The sequence below is a fragment of the Sceloporus occidentalis genome, unplaced genomic scaffold (assembly GCF_023333645.1).
Source record: "Sceloporus occidentalis isolate IW3139 unplaced genomic scaffold, rSceOcc1.0.p SCAF_13, whole genome shotgun sequence".
NCBI lineage: Eukaryota > Metazoa > Chordata > Lepidosauria > Squamata > Phrynosomatidae > Sceloporus > Sceloporus occidentalis.
Window position 1 is genome coordinate 17,794,997 of NW_028316993.1, and position 19,919 is coordinate 17,814,915.

At 41.1% G+C, this 19,919-nt stretch overlaps 2 protein-coding genes across 3 annotated transcripts in view; both read right to left on the minus strand.

The window, feature by feature from the left end:
- Nucleotides 1–5,997, minus strand: part of MTFR1L (mitochondrial fission regulator 1 like) — a 28,146-nt gene extending 22,149 nt beyond the window's left edge. For both annotated transcript variants that reach the window (XR_016271882.1, XM_089479215.1), the window contains exons 1-3: nucleotides 5,911–5,997; nucleotides 1,591–1,736; nucleotides 580–737 (exon numbers count right to left, since the gene is read on the minus strand). Coding sequence is in view for 1 of the 2 variants with exons in the window: in XM_089479215.1 (XP_089335341.1) it covers nucleotides 580–594 (15 nt within the window). In the remaining variant the exon portion in view is untranslated. The remainder of the gene's footprint in view (nucleotides 1–579; nucleotides 738–1,590; nucleotides 1,737–5,910) is intronic.
- A 6,194-nt stretch (nucleotides 5,998–12,191) lies between these two features.
- Nucleotides 12,192–19,919, minus strand: part of SELENON (selenoprotein N) — a 33,497-nt gene continuing 25,769 nt past the window's right edge. Inside the window, 3 exon segments of the mRNA XM_089478589.1 lie at nucleotides 12,192–14,969; nucleotides 16,782–16,883; nucleotides 19,843–19,919. Of these exon segments, the coding sequence (XP_089334715.1) occupies nucleotides 14,799–14,969; nucleotides 16,782–16,883; nucleotides 19,843–19,919 (350 nt within the window). The 3' untranslated portion in view covers nucleotides 12,192–14,798.

The window sequence follows — 19,919 nt, forward strand, 5'->3', positions numbered from 1 at the left end:
ATACCTGTGCAAGTTGCTGTTAGTCTGCTTCCACCTATGCTGCTATGTACTACATCACTGTATCAGCAAAACTGTATGCAGAAGCCTACTTTCATATGGTGATTATATTCCAAGTACTTTGGGGAAATGGAAGAATACAAAGCATGTAATAAAAGATGATAAATTTAACAATGGCCTGTTACAGACTGCCAAAATAAAGCTGCTTCAGGTCTCTTTGGAGGTATGCTATTTAAATGATGCATGGGTCCTAAGAGTCCGGAGGTCGCACCAAAGCCACACTCCGTTCCTAAGCACTGGAGTGCAGCTTTGGTGCAGCTTCCGGATTCTTAGGGTGCATGCATCATTTAAACAGCATACCTCCAAAGAGACCCAAAGCAGCTTTATTTTGGCAGTCTGTAACAGGCCAATGTCTATTTTGACATTGTTCAGGAAGGTTTCTGGATTCTCATTACCAAGCAACATCATTACAGGTACTTTCATTCCATATATAAAGCCTGCTGTGTTAGATGGCTATGACCAGAAAGCAAAAAGGAACTTCTGTTTTAACCATTAAGAAACGCTTAAACAGCTGGTACTTACCGAATCTGCTTCCATTTCAGATGAAACGGGAAATATAAATAAACTGAAGGCCCAAACTGTTATTCATGGAATTATGCACTAACTTCATAGTATTTCACCCTTGAAGAAAATTATTTCCTCATTATGCATGCAGATGAGGGCACATTTTACACTTTTTTCTGTAAAGTTAATGGGATAAACACTGTTAGAAAGAATCCTAATTACATTTTATGCTGTTACAAAACTATAATCTGGGATTGAACTGGCTCAAAGTTCTGACACCAGGAAGAATGCCATTAAGTTATGCAGGCTAGCACATAAAGAAAGTATAGTGCAACATACTCTGAAGAATCTATTACCGGTTGGTGCTTATAGGGTTCCTTAAAGTCAAATTCTCCTGATTTCACAAACTGTGTTGGTAATATGCTTCACTGCTCAGCTACTGTTAACACTGAGAATTAACATTATTTTTCTGCCCAAGAAGGAGCCAGCTGCCATTACAAAGGTGCACCAGATTATGATACGTAATATTTCAATGTGTAAAAATGCAGCTCAAGGTAAAGTTATTTAGAAAACACGTTTTCAGCAGCTCAGAGACAAGAAGAGAAACAAGATTCTAAGCCACTATGCTCCTGTTTTTGAAGATCTTTCAGTTTTGCACATTTCCTTCTATCTCAGTTTCTTTCTTCTATAAGCAACATGCCAACGATATGATGTAATACAGGTACTAATAACCTGTCAAATAAAGAACACGGGGCAAGGCTGCTGCACCTTTACTGTCCAGCCTATTAGATATGGATGTTAACTATGGATTCTTTGAGATCAGAAGGACTGGGTGAAAGCAAGCAAGTACTTTCTTCCAGGTAATTAAACTGGAACGTAAAGATCAAAGATTCTAACAGAAGAAAATGGGAAGGGCTGCTGCAGGTATAAAACTACCTTTGATAGTGTGTACCTGCATGGCAGGGAGGTTGGACTGAATGGGCCTTGTGGTCTCTTCCAACTCTATGATTCTATAACACATGCTCTCACCTCAATGTGAGACTCCCAGGGCAACCAGAAGAACCTCAGTGGTATCCCATGATGGAGTTGCTGGATGCTGTTACATTCACCACAGATATATTGGGGACAGTTTAGTAATCCAAAACTCTGCAGTTATTCCAGCCTTGGTCTGACTTCTGTATAAAACAAAAAACAAAATTAGCACAAGAACTAAAACGGGTATCTATTTAAGGGTAATATATTATATTTCACATTTTCCTCCCTTGCTTTCATGATGTCTGGAGGCAATTATCCAGTTCAAAGTGTCAGAGAGGTGCATACTGACAATCCAAACTCCAACTCAAACAATCCATAGACCAACTCATCAAGTTTCAGTGAATGCTAGACACTAAACATTTTTGCTAAGACACACCTCCTAAACTAATTCTGTCTCCTGGTTTCTTAAGAAAAGACCCAAGTCATCATTTTCTGTGAGAAATTACATGAAGAGCCAAGGCAGCCAAATCTGACCACAAGAAAAATGCAAAACTTCACAGTAAGGCAACATCTTCATGAGACCAACTCAAAGAGCTAGATTATTTTTTAAAAGTGGGGGATGGGAGCTTATGTTGACGTCTTGGAGCCTGTGTTTATTCAGGAGCATGGAAGAAGTTGCAAACATTTAAATTAAGACTTCTGGTCTGAGAATGGTCCAGATTCAACCTCCTGATCCTGCCTCTGACAGCTGGTACAGAAAAGTTCCTACCATTGCCAATCACTAAACATAGATAGCAATGGGGATCCCCTTTCCTATTCTTAGACAATGTTCCCAAGAGCCAAATGAGATTTTGCAGCACCAACTGAGAGTACTTTGCTCCTCCTTCTCCATGTGGGGAAGAGGAAGAGGGCAAAGGTCTTGGTATTTTCAAGAGCTGCTTCCCAATCTTGCTCAGCTTGCTGGCTTCTGGTTGCACCTAGGACCCTCACAAGCATCAGAGGGAATGAAAAAAGAATACATACTACAGGTACAAAAATAAACTGCATTCCGTTCTCAGTCCAACAAACAAAGCGATTCCAAAAAACCCCCCAATATTTTTAGGGTTTGCACAGCTTCTGGAGTTTGAGTGAAGAGGCACTATGATGCAACCAGCCATGGGCTCAAACTCCAGTGCAGCCAACAAATCAATCAATAGTTCTCAACCTCAGCCCAGAGATGTTTAAGAGAGTAAACAAGTATGAACATTGTAAAGCATTTATGTAAATGCTATAGAAAGTGATATTATTAAAAGGAGTAAAGTTCTGAAATAAATAATACGCCCCAAATTGCTAATACCAACAAAGAAATGAAAATAAGTATAACTTAAAACAAAAACAGTGCTCAAGATGCCCATTAAAACCAAGTTCATTCATTCAGCTTCCCCCATTACAAGAGACCACTAGTTTTCTTCTCTTGTATACCAATTAACTCCATTGAGGAAAGAAAAAGACAGGTGGCTCTAAGAGGAAAAATAAGGTCTTAAGAGGGCACCTCCATCTTTTTTTTAAAAAACATTAATACAGGAAGAAAATCCATAGATGGGGGAGTAAATGCAACCACAGCAAATACAAGGCAATTTTATTGGTAACTAGAAGTATTACCTGTAGCACTCAGCTAGCATCTTTTCTCCATTATGTTACTCAAAGACATTCTATGGTACTCTATTACATTTGTTACAGAATTCAAAAGTAAGACGGCATCACAAAGTTACCTGCACAGCAGCAACAAGTCTGGATAAAAGTCAGAGAGCCGAGCTTAGAATAGCCTCCTCTACTGTGCGCCAAGGGCAACAGACTGAGACATGCCACTAATGGTGTCACAGCTCAGCCAACTAAGGACAATTAAACATGACAGCACAGGATTCTCTGACAAGTCACCCTGCCAAAGGCACAAGTGGAGTCGGCGCTTATCTGTCCGCAGCTGACATGTTTTTAATGGTGAAGTGCAGCTACAGATCTGCACAGATGCCTGTAACACTCAAAGGAAAGCCAAAGAGGGATCTAGCAAAGTCAGGAGCGGTGGATCAGAAAGCAAAATCTATTGCTGAGGACAATTAAGTTTGTTTGGCTGACATAAGAAGGCAGTTCTATTTCATTCTGTTTACACTGATGTAAAGATCCAAACTAATAGGCACTGAGGTGCAACCAGCATTAACAGCATGCCCCTGAAGTAATGTGAGAGAGTCAGGATGAGAGTAACAATGACTGAGTATATCAGTAGCCCCATCACACCAGAGCACACTGCTCAAGATGCACACTAAAACCCAGTTCATTCATACTATTTCCCCCATTACAAGGGACCACTAGTTCTCTTCTCTTATACCAGTTAACTCCATAGAGGAGGAAACAACACCAAAAGTCAAGTGTCAAGCAGCTGTGAAACTAAGGCCCCGATTCTAAACATATTAATGAAGCAGTAAATTCCATTGGGCATACTTTTGAACAAGCAAACAAGTGAGTGGCACCTCTGTAAACTATTCTTGTGATAAGGAATTGCAATTTTATACAAGGTAGCAGGGAGTAAATCCAATTGAACTTAGAGGGATGTACTTCTGAGTAGCCACTGCATTGTACTGCATACTCTGAAAACACGGGGCTCAAGAACAGCATTAAAAAAGGAGATGATGAAGCGTAAGATGAATTCCCAAATCCACACTGTATTGCTTTTACAAGGCCAAACAAAAAGGCACAGAAATCTCTGTGCAAACTTTCAGAAGCACAAATCACTTTACCAGGCAAAGGCATTAGGATAGGCAAAGGAGGGGATGATGGTTTTAGAAACATGTAGTTGGCAAAAATATTGCTTTGAAACCAGAGAAAAAGCAGGCCAACTATCAGATTAGGCTATTAATAATAATAATAATAATAATAATAATAATAAACAACTATTTATTTATATACCGCTTTTCCTGGAGATCAAAGCGGTTTACATCACTTAAAACTATGACCGAGGTCATAATACGGCATTAAAATAGTTAAAAATACAATTACTATTACAATTGCAGTACAGCGAATTGCAATTATGAATTGCGATTGTATTTTGATTTTGTATGAAGTGTGTTTACATTTTGTTATGTCTGGGTGTTTGTTTGTTTTTTGGTGTGTGTTTGAATAATAATAATAAAAGATTAGGCTCCACCGACTACATTTGAAGGATAAGATGATACTCCCCAGGAACCAGGTAGCAACAAAACTGATAACGCCTGGAAGACAAAAGTTTGGGAATCACAGGTCACATAAGTCTCTGGTGTTGTGTTTTTGCAGGGAAAGGAGGGCAGAAGCAAAGCTTCATGATGAAAAGTTTGTGGAGGGATTAGGGCAGCCTAAACTTCCCCCTGGGAGCCAAGAAGAAGAAACTGAGGCTGTCGTACTTTGGCCCCTTGAATCGCTTGAAAAGGCAGTAGCGCTTGCCAAAGCGGAGGGCAGTCGAAAGAGAGGAAGCCCACAGGCCAGATGGAGAGACTCAAAGAGGGAGGCCATGGGCCTGGATTTGCAGGACCTCCACAGAGCAATGGAGGACATGGCCTTGCAGAGGTCTCATCCACAGGGCTGCCGTTAATGTGGGTGACTCCAGGGCAGTTAACAGCAACAAACCTCGGTGGCCAAGAGTCCACTTCCCCTGCCAGGCATGGTGCCTTTCATCCCTCAGGGCTCTTCTATCCATTCAGCTGCAGACCTGACAAAGCAAACAAGGGCAGGAAGAGAGGGGCTTTTTGGGTGACAGGGGGAAATAATCAGGAGGAAAGGAGGTGTGCCTTCAAGTTGCCTACTGACTACGGCAACCCTATTAATCTCTTAGGCAAGGAATGGAGCCAGTGGGGATGTTGTGCTTTGAGTGCTGGGCTGGGAACCTAGAGACCAACGTTTGCTTCCCTGCTCAGCCATGAAACCCTCTGGGTGGCCCTGGGCAAGGCACAGCCTCAGAGGAAGGCCAAGGCAGACAGACCCCCTCTGGGCCAACCTGGCCAAGGAAACCCCATGATAGGGTCGCATTAGGGTCCCCATAAGTCACACTCTCTCAGCCTCAAGGGAAGGCCAAGGCAAACCTCTTCTGGGCCAATCTGGCCAAGGAAACCCCATGATAGGGTCACACTCTCTCAGCCTCAAGGGAAGGCAAACCCCTTCTGAGCCAATCTTGCCCCATGACAGGGCCTTAGGGCCCCACAGGTCAGCCCCAGGGAGGCCATGGCAGCCCTCCTCTGGACCGATCTGGCCAAGGAAGCCCTTAGGCCGCCATAGGTCACACTCTCTCAGCCCCAGGGAGGCCTTGTTCCCCCTGCCCTTCGCCCGCCCTCCCAGCTCCCTCAGCCCCAGGACCCCCCTCGCCATCCTCACCGCCTCCGGAGAAGAAACGGAGAGGGAACGCTCTCAGGAGGAGGAGGAGGAGGAGACGAAGACGCCTTCCCAGAATTCCCTCTTGGTACTTCCGGTCGGAAACAGCTGCCACAGCCGCGCCCACTCTCTCCGCGCATGCGCCCCGCAGCTGGGGCGGAGCCTCCTCCTCGCTCCCCCTCCCTCCCTCCCTCCCTCTGATGGGCGGAGTCGTCTCCTCAGGCCCAGTCTTATACTTTACCTCAAACTCTGGTCCTTTTGGACTTCAGCTCCCAGAAGCCTCAGCCGTCTTCGTCAATAGTTTGGGCTTCTGGGAGATGAAGTCCAAAACAGTTTGGGAACCACTGCTTTACACTGTGTAGTGTAGCTAGCTGAAGTTCTTCCCTTGAGAGTCATGAGTAGGTTATGGCACTACATTAGTATTTCCCAAACTGTGCCCTTTAAGATGTTCTTTGGGACTTCAGCTCCCAGAAGCCTCAGCCATCTTGGCCAATAGTTTGGGATTCTGGGAGCTGAAGTCCAAAATTAAAGAGCACAGTTTGGGGACCACTCTTAAAATGTGGCTGCTCCACTTTAAGCGCTCTGTTGCTTTTTGGGGGCTGTACTTCAGTGCCATGGCTGCACTTTAAGTGCCATTTGTCTCTTTCAAACCCTGGAAGGTACTGCTGTGCTTTCAAAGTGTTTGGTGAGGAACAAATGAAGGTTTGGGTGGAAACGGAGCAGTAGCCAACAACATGAAGAAGCAAACGGGACGGTTCTCTGTGACCCATAGAACACAACATCAACGCTTCACTTCATATATAAAATACAGTTGAACACACACAGGCCATAAACACATGTGTCTTGGGAGCACATGTGAGCACTATCACACACATTCAATCGCTTTATGCGACGCTCTTTTTATGGTTAAAGTGGATATGTAACTTTGCGACGTAAGAAATAATAACAATGATTAGCTGCACGTCTTTCGCCGTATGTCAAAAGTACATCCTTCGCCGAATACACAAAGTTCGGTCTCGTCATTTCCATTTTACTTTTCAAATACCACGTTTACTGCCACGGTTATCGAAATATAAAGCACAAAAAACACCACAAGCATTTGAATTTCCTATTTTTATTACTACAAAACAGTGCACAGGAGGCAACACTGAGGACATTTTGTGCAATGATACATCCACGAGGTTTTGCTAAAACAAGGCGATAATGCTAGCTAACCTGGACGTTATTGTTACTATAGGCAGGCTTGCGTTAGTGAAATGTGGACTTGAATATCTAAATACGTAAAGCCTTTTCTCCTGCAATTTAATACTTATGGTCATAATGAACGACAAAGAGTTCAGTCTAAAACAACACTTCGGATTTTAGTGATATATCAGAGATAACATTTGGGATTTGGAAGGTAGTGCCACTAGTTACGATCCTAAATATGCAAGTATAAAAAAATAAGTTTAAAAATATCACACATTACTGACCACATATTTTGTAATACTTCAAATCTCTTCGAAGCCACTACCAAAAACACTGTCCAGCATAGCTCTTTTAGGCCTGTTACAGACAGGCCAAAATAAAGCTGCTTCGAGTCACTTTGAAGGTATGGTATTTCAATGATGCATGAGGTCTAAGAGTCCAAAAGCCACACCAAAGCCACGCTCCACTCCTAAGGACTGGAGTGCAGCTTTGGTGTGGCTTTTGGACTCTTAGGACTCATGCATCATTGAAATACCATACCTCCAAAGTGACTCGAAGCAGCTTTATTTTGGCCTGTCTGTAACAGGCCTTAATCTCATTTGTTATTAGTAACACTGATTAGATCTGAAACGTTCCCAATGTAACCATGAACAATGCAGCATCGGAGAAAGCTCACATCCGGTAGCGAACATCCTCTGGAAAGTAAACGCTTAAGGAAAAAACGCTTTACGTCACCATCATTAAAAAAATAAGAGGCAAAAAGGACAGGGGTTATTTTTACTCCGGCCGGCAACTGTCAGAAAATCAGGCTTGACCCGTGCTTGATTTAAGGTCAGACCGTCACAAAGAACAGAAGGACTGAGAGAAAAATAATAACCACCTCTTTCAATTTTCCTCTCCTGGAAGTTATCAAAATAGCTATAAAATTCTTGAAATATAGAGACAATATAGATAGGAAAAGGTTGGCACAATTCTTTTTTTAAAAAACCATGTTAAGACATAACTCTTGGCTGGAAACTAGGGGAGATGAATTGGTCGCAAGAGCGTTTCTGTTTGTATCTGACAGCACCGCTTGCCTCTTTAGAAACAGGATCCATTAAGTTCAGTGACATTTACTCTCAGGAAAGGAGACACTGTTGCTTTCATTAGTTATGGGTGTTTTTATACTTAAAATTTAATTAACCATAGTCTTGGTTAAAAGTCATGAGAATTGGACAGGAGAAGCATCAGAAGAAGCTTTTATGATAAACATCATTTTTCATAAAAATGTCAGTTATGTTTTTAAAGTTTTTAATAAGAAAAATGTTGTGAAAAACAAAACAAAACATCATTTCAGAAACACAAAACAGTGGTTTTTGAAAAGACAGGCATGTTCTTCAAAAGAGCATAAATGCATATGAGTGCGGTTGGTTATGTTATCCCAGGCTGAGGAAACTTTGGCTTTCTAAATGTTTTGGATAAATAATCCCATAATCCCCTACCACTGGTCATGCTAGCTGGGGTTTCTGGAAAGAATGCCTGTGGAATTAATGTGACCACCACTATCCCTAAAGCAAAAAAAGAGAATGGCAAAATGATGCCATACTTGCTTTGCATGCACAAAGTCTTAGTTTGACCCCAAGCATCTATAGAGAAGAAGGTTTGCAAGTAGCAGAGCAAGAAAGTATCGTAGGCCTGTTACAGACTGCCAAAATAAAGCTGCTTCGGGTCTCTTTGGAGATACGCTATTTAAATGATGCACGAGTCCTAAGAGTCCGGAGGTCGCACCAAAGCCACACTCCATTCGTAAGATCTGGAGTGCAGCTTTGGTGCAGCTTCCGGATTCTTAGGATGCATGCATCACTTAAACAGCATACCTCCAAAGAGACCTGAAGCAGCTTTATTTTGGCAGTCTGTAACAGGCCGTAGATTTCAAGAGAGTTGATGCTAGTCAAGAGAAAACAAAACCAAATGGATGAACCAGTCCTCTGTTGTGATAATTATTAATCACATCCGCAAATAATCAAAGCCGCAAAAGTCAAAGCCCCAAATGTAGAGGGCCAAGTGTACATGTGTTTGTATATATGTACACAACGAAGTATCTTGGAGGTAGGACCCAAATCTAAGCACAAATCTCACTGATGTTTCATATACACCTTATACACATAGCCTGAAGGTAATTTTATACAATATTTTAAATAATTTTGTGCATGAAACAAAATTTGCGCATACTGAACCATTAGAAATCAAAGGTGTCACTGTCTGAGCCACCGTGAAAAATATTTTGGCTTCTGGAATATTTTGGATTTCTGAATTCCAGATAAGGGAGGTTCAGCCTGTAGAAGGCTTTTGCCGTCAAGCTCTTTTTAAAAGCTTCTTTCAAGAAATCTGTCTGGCTTCTGTTGAAAGCAGGAAGCGTTTTACCTCTGCCCATCTCCACTGGCAAGATAATACCCTAAAAAGCCATGAGCTCTGATGTGCTATAAGCTTATGTGTTCATTTGTTTGTTTTTAAAGAAAAGAAATACAGAGGGATTCCTGCCTCATAAGCAGCTGGGGAAATATGCTCATTTCTGGATGAATCTGAGATTGTTCAGACAATCCAACTGGTGAGCATCACTGAAAAGTCCTTTCAGCAGCTTTACATTTGAACACACAATTTTGGTCTTTAATGCAGGCTTAAATATATTTAAGGATTAGACTAGTAACCATAGGCAAAGATGAATTCAATTCAGGAGATTGAGCAGGCTGGGAGAGGAGGGCAATATCTCTCCTCTGCACCAGCACAGAAATGTAGAAGGCTGCTGAAGCATGTAGACTCCAGGAAGCTAGTTAACAAGCTTTTTGCTTAGGCATTTTTGTGGCTTATTCAAGGCTGGTTTGATGTAGAAAAATATTGCCTAAACAGCACCTCAATGAAGTGCTGCTCAAGTAACCATCCTCTCCGACTAAAGGCAATACTAGAAAAAGGTTTTATTTGTTTTAGGGATCAGCTCTGCAAAAGTGAGAACATAAGAAAGCAAAGGAAGAAAGAAAGCACTTGTTGGCTATTTATTTCTTCAATGGGGTCTAAATCCCAAAGCTCTGTCATGGAAGAGGGATGGTGTGTGAACCACTGGCTAGAATGAGAATGAGCAATACTTTCTGAAATGTTTCATGAAATCACTCAGTCGGATGCAGTTTTTTTGAAATTACAAATGTTCCTATCTTTTAGTTTTTGGTATTTAAATTTACATGTTTTCTTGAAGATAGGCTAGACAAGCAGACAGAAGAAAGCAGAGAGGAGAAGTGGTATTGCAGTGCAACAGACTGTGATGGTTCCTAGGGCCAGAACAGACATAAAGTGGGAAATATCATTTTTAAGAAATGAAAGGTACTGGTGAGTTAAAACAAAGCCAAGATATTGGGAAAGCAAGGACTAACTCTTTTCCTGCTGCTATTTTCTGATAAATAACTCGCCCTAAACACACACTCACTTACACAAGATTATCATGTGTAGTGGGAGGAAATTTACAAAAATAAGCCAAACAGTTGAACCCTTATACTGTTGGGGATAGGTAATTTCTTGCCCAATATCATGTCCCAATCCAAATTCGTTCCCTTCCAAAAAGCATGGAAGAGCCACAGAAAACCATGAGGCTATTTGTGTGTCTGTGCACTTGATCTCTCTGATCTGGTAGGTTTTCCACTCTAACTTCCAGCTGGTAGTTATTTTGTGCCAATAGAAAATTACGCTTACAAAAGTAAACTATGGCGGGTTACAGACCGCCATTTGGGACGTCCTTAGCACGTTCCAGTTTAAAAAAGGGCCGTCTCTTCTAGACGCCCCTACTCCTGTTACGGACTCTGTCCATAACAAATGGCGGCGGCCGTTCCACACGGCCGCCGCCATTTTGACGTCTTGGATGCCTAGCGTCGACGTGTCACGGCGGAAGTGATGCCGCAAAAGCGTGCCTTGTGCTTTGCGGCGCCACTTCCGGGGCCCAGGAAGGAGCGCGATTTCTGCGCTCCTTCCTCGCAGCGTCCGGGAGTCCCGCGGTTTAGAAGCTGTGGCTCCCGGACGCTGCAAGCGGCGCCGGCAGCAGACCGCTGCAATTCGGCGGTCTGTAACGCACCTATATAGATTCAAGAGGGACTTTCCTCAACACTGCACTGGTGGGGGGAGGCAAAATTACTTTTTCACAACCCCTCTGATTATTAGATCGACACACACACACACATACACACAAAGAGAGAGTCGCTGAATGCAAAGTCATATCAACTTTACCTTCCCAAATGTTCCTGTTAATTGTGCAGTTAAGCTTTGCTACAAAACTTACTGCAGAATTTTGGATTCTTGCTAATCCTTTGGATTTTTGCTAATCTTTATGCAGGGAAAGAAATTAATAAAAAAGCAGCAATATCCTAATAGTTAGCTTTTGAAAAAGCTCCAACGGTTGGGTCAGAATTAATTTAGTGCTCTGAAGAGGAGATTACAGTAATTGCCTTCTGCACATCAACTGAACAGCACTGAGACATGGTCTACTCTTGAATGTTGCTCAAAATCCCAGGCTAAACTTAATGTGTTGGGTTTTTTCCCCCAAACCAGAAATGCTGATGTTTAGCTACTGACTCACAATCCAGTTGCAGAAAGCAATTATAGAATAACACCATTGACAGACATGAATACTGCTTACTAACCTCACAAAAAATTGCCGAATTAAATTCTGTAATGCACTGCCAACCTAGTGCGTCAGTTTCTGATGGAATGTAAATCCCACACAAGGGTTACTTGTAAAATTAATGCTGGGAAATATAAAGAGAAATTGGGAAATTAGTAACAAAGGGATCAAGCTTTGCACATCATTCTTCTAATAGGTTTAGTCCCTCTATGACACAATGACAAAGGCAAACCTTTGTGAGGCACATTATCAGGTTGTGCCAACTGGCTGCTTTCAGCAGCTTTTGACTGACAACCTTTAGCTTGAAAGAGCACAAAGTGGTAGAAATATGAAATATTTAGGGGGGAAATGAAGGTTGTATTTCAAAACCAATTGAAGGTGTGTGTCGGGGGAGCTAACCTTTCCTACCAAAGCTCTTCTCACTTAGTCCAATAACTATAGTTCTTCAAATTCACCCTTTGGACAATATATGTTCTTCATTATTTTTTCTCTTTACAAAGTATGCATTTTACAAGCTTTACAAACACTGCTACAGGAAAACATCAGGATATTTCAATCTTCCAACAAAGTAGAAGAAACAACATAGTGCATAAAGCCTGTCTCTTCATGGCTGAAGAACTTTTATGAGATAATCCTAGAGCTCCATGATTTAAAAGTGTCCTCTGTAAAATAAAACTGCTTGTTCAAAGTCCCAAATTTACTGTCTTGTTCCCTCTTTCTTAGGATTTTTAGGTATCTTTATGGGTGTTCATATCAGATCTTATTCAGGTTTTTACACTAGTGCTTCCCAAACTTTCGTCTTCCCACAGCCACTGAAATGAAACGCTTGATGCATCTTCTCACTGATGATTCAGGGACATTCACACAAGGCACCCCTAGGCCTGATACCAAATTTTCCCCTTTGTCCAGGCACTGCCTGAAAAGATCAGTAGTGGTTCACAAGCTATCTCTCAGAAGTCACGATCCTTTGCTTACTATTGTTAAATTGAGGAACCTTCTCCAGATTTCTTAAGTCTGAAGACTATCATCTGTCATGGATATAATTTGTAAGCAGTGACTTCAGTCAGTAGAAGGGTTAGCATGCATGGAGTACTTTTCTGCCACTTCTGTAACACTTTAAACCTATAATCCTAAATATTATTCTTAAGGATTAAGCTTTACTGGATTCCACTGGACTTACTTCTGAGTTAACATGCACAGAGCTGCCTTATGAAGTTGCAATTATACATGCTCTTACTAAGGACTGGGTCCACTGTATGCAGCAGATCTTACTTCTGAGTAGACAAGCAAAGAATTGGTCCCATACATTAAGGACGGCAGAAAAAAATTAGCTCTGGACTACAAATAAATTCAAATCTGATCCTTCTCCATGTGCCAATAAGTGGTATGAAAGTTTGTAACTTGGCTCTATTGATTAGAGTGCTTCCTATTTTACTGGGGAAAATGGCAAATGCAAGGCATTTGCATGGGCCAGGGATTAATGAAAAGTACAGATTAATTGTTTCTTTTTGTTAATTTCAGGGGGGGGGGAATCCTTTGATGCACACACATGACAAGTTGATTGTGCTTAGTTTGAGTTCCACTTCCACATTTGCCACATTTACATTCAGAGCCTTTTTGGACTTTACTTCCCAGAATACCACATGCTAAGAGACTATACTGCTTTTCTGATTCTGGACCCAAATTTCTTTCCCCAAGCTCTGTTTCATGGGAACATGTAGAACATTTTGTACACACCTATAGAAAACATTATGAGGAAGAAGTATAAGTGGCTAAACTCCTTTTGATTCCTGTTCCTGACATAGCACAAAGTGAAAGAACAGTCAAGAGCAGCTATCTCAGCTTTCCACCTCTGCCTTCCTATTTTGTCTTGTTTGTCTGTTCTTCAACCCTTCAGTGCTATGCAGACTGGACTGTGGTTCTCAAACTGGAGGCTGTTGTGAACTTAAAAAAATTTGGGATGAATAGTTCCATTTGCAGGAACTATCATAGGTTAGAGAAATTCCAGGATTGGGGGTGTTGGGAGTTCACATGATTGTGACTATGAATAATTTCTCTGTTGTGATAAAGGAAAAAAAACGTTATGCCAAAAATGAAACATCCTTAAATAATATTTGAATTTGGCACTGACAAGATTGTTACGAATGCAGTCCATTCATACTGTATGTGCTTTAGAAAAGAAATTGCAATTTCTTAGTTGTATTGACAGTGATTAAAACATATCTAGGATCAACAAATGGAGGCTCCAGGCCTAAGCCAGGCTTTCAAAGGAATACCTTGTCATAAAGAAGAAAACTGCAGAACCTTAGTAATCCAAGATAAAGATGTAGAAATATTTGCATAAAGGATTCTCTTTTGTGTGTGTGTTGCATCTGTACAGCAGCTAAAGCTTGGAAATATTATTTTTGGGGATTACAACTCCCATAACCCCCTAGGAGTTGCTGTCCAAAATAATAATAATATTTTTTTAAAACCTTGCAACAGCACCAACCTAAGCAGCCACATAGACATTAATAGGAGTGCAAGACATAAGCAGATTTTACCCTATATCATCCATTTAAGCTCTGACCTTGAAGATACCTGTGATCTACCAATATCGTCATGAAGCCAAATGGTGCTTTGTAACATAACATTTCTAAAATGTGTCACCTTAACTACAACAAGCAATTTTAGAAATTGCACTGTGGAGGGCCAGACTATATCCATTAAGAGAAATAGCACCAATTTAATTCAAACTTTGCTTGAGACTTAACTTGCTGGTACGCATCATAGCTTAGGACCTATATTCTTATCTGAGGCATTTGTGCTGCACAAGCCTCAACCTCTGTCGCAGGCAGCCTGATGACTTGCTTCAGAGAATTTTCACAGCTCAGCTTCTTCCAAGGCAATCTTGAAAATAAAATTGTGTAATTGCAGATGACACAACTTATATTTCCAAGGGACACTTACTTGTCTGGAGTCCTTTCATTCAAGCACAGCACTTTACTATTCAATATTGGGTGCCAGAAACAAGAACTCTTGTATCTTTGGTGATCAACAGTACAACAGTGATTTGCTTTTTAGTTTAGGTCTGCAGAAATGGTTTTGCTTTCTGAAGTCCTTCTTTCAGAAACTGGAGGTAGGTTGCTGTCGATGGATCTTCAAAACTGGTAGAAAAACTAAAGATGCTGCTCTCAACTTCTTCTGGCTTCATAGAAGTAATATCCAGAAAGTAATTGGCATTGATGTGGTGGACCTGGAAAACGAAACATTGGCTTAGAAAAGCATAAATTCAAGCATATGTTCAATCACTCTTTCAGGTGAACTGATCAAGTTTAAGTTACAAAAGCATCTGAATAAAGTCGAGGTGGTTCCAGATGCTGCAATGGTAGCCATTCTAGAAAAGCAAGGGCTGTTAACCTGTTAGTGGCTTATGCATGTGTAAGATTCCCTACAGAAGCAGGTGGACATTTTTATCTGATACAGGAGTCCATTTTTAACTGAAGGTTATGGAAGCAGAACTGTACATGCAGCACTACTGTACATGTGGTGTCACTGTGCAGGCAAGTGTGCACTGAATTTTGCAATCCTGTGTACAGTGCGCCCGTGGCACCCCACGCACCACCACGCACAAGCCCCATTGTTTCCAATGGGGCTCGAGCATAGGCAGAATTCGCCTTACACAGCGGGGTCCGGAATGGATCCCCTGCGTAAGGCAAGGGCAGACTGTATTTTGCATTTGTTTGCATGTTCCGTTGTGCAGTGTTCTAATTCGCTAATGCACTATCATCATGAATGTAAGTTACACTCCTGGATGGTAGGATCTTGTCCCTGGATAAATAAACATTACATGATAAAAGTATAAAGCTCTCTTAAGCCTTCAATTTCCACTCTTTTGCCCCAAAAGAACAGTTGATCATGTATCACTGGACATCTACTGGCATGAAAAATAAAAATAAAAGACACAGACATGAAGGGAAAAGGAAGAAGAGGTGTATCACTTCTGCAAGGTTTGAATAAGCTATAGGTGGCATGCAGTTTGAGCCAGGCAGTTTGAGCAGTTTGAGCCTCTTCCCTTGTCAGTAGTCTTGCCTGGACACTGATCAGCAGTCTTCTTCCCTTGGGTTATGGAAGAGGCCAGAGTATACCTCTGCTGGACCCAGGGCTACAGGTTATTAGATATAATTGCACTTTCTGACAACAAGGAGGAAGTTAGTCTGCAGCAGCTATTACTTCTCTGGTTGATAGATGAGACCTGATTGGTCTCTATTTTGACTTGGATATCATACCTGGGAGGCAACAGTGTGTGCATACACGCAAAACCTCCCAGTGTTCCAAGATACTCTGACCTCAGCTTGAAAGTACTGATTTACAAGTAACATACTGGCTGCTATACATTACTTGTTGGGGTTGGGACAGGTAATGAGAACATAAGCGTTAGGCTTCAAAAGCAATATAGCAAGTGGGAACAGCCTCACTTTTGATACAGCAAGTAACATTTTTATTATATTTCACAATACTAATACTAATACTAATACTAATAAAATAATAATATATTTTATTTCTTTCCCTCCTCTCCTCAAGGCTCGAGGTGGGATACAGCACATTAAAATACAAAACACAATTAAAAATACATAAACCCACATTCAAGTGCATTTAAAATGTTTTAAAGAGACCTTGAGCTGAATTTTTCAAGTTCTATGTCTTTCTCTGATCAAATCCTAAGCCCTTCCCCTCAAAGATAACCAAAAAAAGCAATGAGCATGCAATAAGAACATAACAAGCTATTGAACTGTCACTGGCTGCTAATTATTTGGGGGGTTTAGTAAAAGCTACATAGCCAACTGTTTAAAAAATGGTTTTCCAAGCTCTGCCCCTGGCTGATGGCAGAGTGCACTTCCCAAGTGAGCTTAAATAAGAAGGCTTTTCAGATATGAAAAGGGGGAAATGCATGTTAGATAACCAGCTCCCATTTCAAGTATGTCAAGGAAAGACAAATCTGCCATCCCAATAGACAAAAGAGAGAGAAAAGAAGTAATTGATATGATAAAATAGAGCTAGGTCCTACCACAGTGCCATTGGGCAGGCAGATCATTATCTCCACAGGAAAGTTATATTTTTCAAGGTGCAGGTCTGCAAGTTTGCTGTTGAATTCATTCTCTCTCTTAGCCTGTGGGGAAAGGGACATGTTTTAAACCTCTTACACTTGTAAACAGCACTTACCTAGGGCTTTCATACATTCAAACCATGCAATTATAGCACTATTATTCAATTTTAACTGCTATAGCACCATCACGGGGAATCTGGGATATACAGTTTAGGGAAGGGCATTTAGAATTCTCAACCAGAGAATTCTAGTGGCTCAAGAGAATACAAACCCACAAGAGGGAACTTGGCAATTAAAGTGGAATAACAGTACTATAACGGTGTAGTGTGAATGGGTCCCTGGTTTGGCACTGGGGTCAATCTGAGTCAAATTACGATTTAATTTTAAAATTAGATATAGGACAGTGATTTCCATTTAATGTAAAATTATGAACTCATTATTGTGGATATATTGTGGATGTACAAGGAAGGCCTCTGAGTTCTGTAATAATGACCCCCCCCCCCCAGTATTAATTGCTATGGCATCACTTAGGCTCAGATACCTGATTCAGACACCTTCTTCTTCTTCAATTCAAAATATCCATGAGATAATAATAAGAAAAACAAAACCAAGATGGTGAGTGGTTAACACTTTCTTACCTTAACTGTTGTATCAATATGCAAAGAGATCTTGTAGGACCTTTGAGACTAACTGAAAGAAAGAAGTTGGCAGCATGAGCTTTCATAGACTTAAGTCTATTTCCTCAGATGCAAGTCTTATTTCCCAAATGCATCTGAGGAAGTAGACTTTAGTCTATGAAAGCTCATACTCCCAACTTCTTTCTTTCAGTTAGTCTCCAAGGTCCTACAAGATCTCTTTACATACTGATTTTGCAGACTAACATGGCTATATCTTTCAATTCTACATCTGTTGTATCAATATAAAACAGTTACTGTCATAAACTGGAGTTTTTATCATATTGCAATAATATACTGAAACAGGACCATGTAACACTAGCCAATTCATTTTATTTGGGACCTCACCACTGCACCTATGCTGAAAGCATCAAACATACAACCACAGCACAGCTTTGGATGAATTCTAGAACATTATGAAGCAATCTCAGGAAAAATTGGGAGCAGACTCCCCAAAACTGGTACCCTTCAGGTGTTATCAAATCACTTGTTGGCTGGGTGTTAATGGTAGTTTACTCCCAGGCATCCCAAAGGCATAAAGTTTGACAATGTGAAGTATAAAACTGGTACAGGTTCAGGGTGAAGGTTTTATATTTTTTCATTCTTCTCCAAAGTCAAAACGCATACAGAGGGTTAACGGAATAACATGCAAAAACTGCCAAGCAACCAGCCCTTGGGGTACATTAACTCTGCTTCTCGAAATCAATATTTTGATTGGACTAAAGGGAAAAACTCTTTGATTAGGACTGAAACTTTTAAACTTGCAGATTAATTAGCAAAAGCTCTAGCTGTTCTGTCAGTGGGAGTCAATGTTAATCAGTAAGGAAGCATTTAAATTGGTCCAGTGGAAATTATGGGGACATTTCTTTTCTGTTTTTATTCTAAAGTAGTGCATTATCGTAAGGATGTTTAAAAAAAAGGGGGGGGGGGCAAGATGGGATGCTCTTCCCAATAATGTAGGAGTGGAAAACTGCAGCAAGTCTGGGGGCCAGTTTTGTGCCCCAAGACACTCTAGGGCAGAGATTTCCAAATGTTGGTCTTCCAGGTGTTTTGGACTTCAGCTCCCAGAAGCCCCAGCCAGTTTGGTCGACAGATAAGAATTCTGGAAGCTGAAGTCCAAAACATTCAGAGAATTAAAGTTTGGGAACCACTAAGGGCTGCATGGACTACTAAAAAAAACAACAACCCCGAAACCCCAAAGTGACTGGAGGCGCACTTCTGGTTCTTAAAATGGGTTTTTATTTATTTTTTGATGTTAAAACAGAATGCGGAAGACTTGCAACCTATTTTAAAAGGAAACTGTTGTACGTAAAAGCTTCCAGGAAGAGCAATTCACCCTCTTTTTTGGCTCGAAAGTTTAGTCTGGGGATTCTGGAGGTCCTTGGGAGGCTGCATGTGGCCCCAAGGTTGCACTGTGCTCACATTTGAATTAAATGGTAACAACCTTATAATCAATTGTATAGTCCTGCGTACAGAACAGATGGGCGGTGGGACAAGTTCCTCAATTAGTTTTCACCAATGAAAGAATAAGAAATATTTAAGATAGGTTTACTATATTTTGAAAAGCAACCCCATCCAACTACTTCAAACCACCAATCATGACGACAACTCTTACTTTAAATACCCCTGCAATATAAATTGTGATAATTGCTGCTAGAAATATTCAAAACTTTCACTGTATTTAAATAGCAACCATTTTGCCTGCTCTTTCTTCTCTCTCCACCTCTTCTGTCAGGTGTCTCACCTGTTCCACCAAACCACCTCATTCCACTGCTCCCACACAGTTGCAGACTCACTCACTTTCCGCTTTGCGGGTCTTCCTTTTCCCCACCATCCCCTTCTCCCTCTCTGAGTGCTCTTCTTCTAGCAGAGCTCTCAATGGAGATAGAAATACAGAAATGAGGAGACAGCAATGGTGGGAAGAGGCAAAGCAGCAGCAGACATAAAAAAATCTGACATCTTAAAAATCCACCTGAGCAAAAATTTTGGCTCTGAAAAAGAGGACACGTCCAGAAAAAGGAGGGCCTATGGTAACTCTACTCAAGATGACATTTCCTTCTACGAAGGAGTGATAGCTCTTTTTCTTCCTCAGGTATAAGTGAATTCTTTCTGTTCTGTCAAAAAGGCATTTTATATTAAGGATTGAAGTATATTAATTTTATTATGATTAAGGAATAAGTGAATAATTCTTCAGCCGGGGACAATATTAGTTTCTTAGGATTCTTGAAGGTATGTCAGTGCTGAAGTTTGTGGAGCCCTGATATACCCCTTCAAGTTTCCTTTCACTTTCCCATGTTGTCAGGCTACTATCTTCTACTAAACCTAGCCTTATGCAACTGGATCCTTACCTGTAATTCCTCCAGCTCCTTCACCAATGACCAGGTACTGATGAAACTTTCATTCAAGAAAGCAAGGATGGGCGACT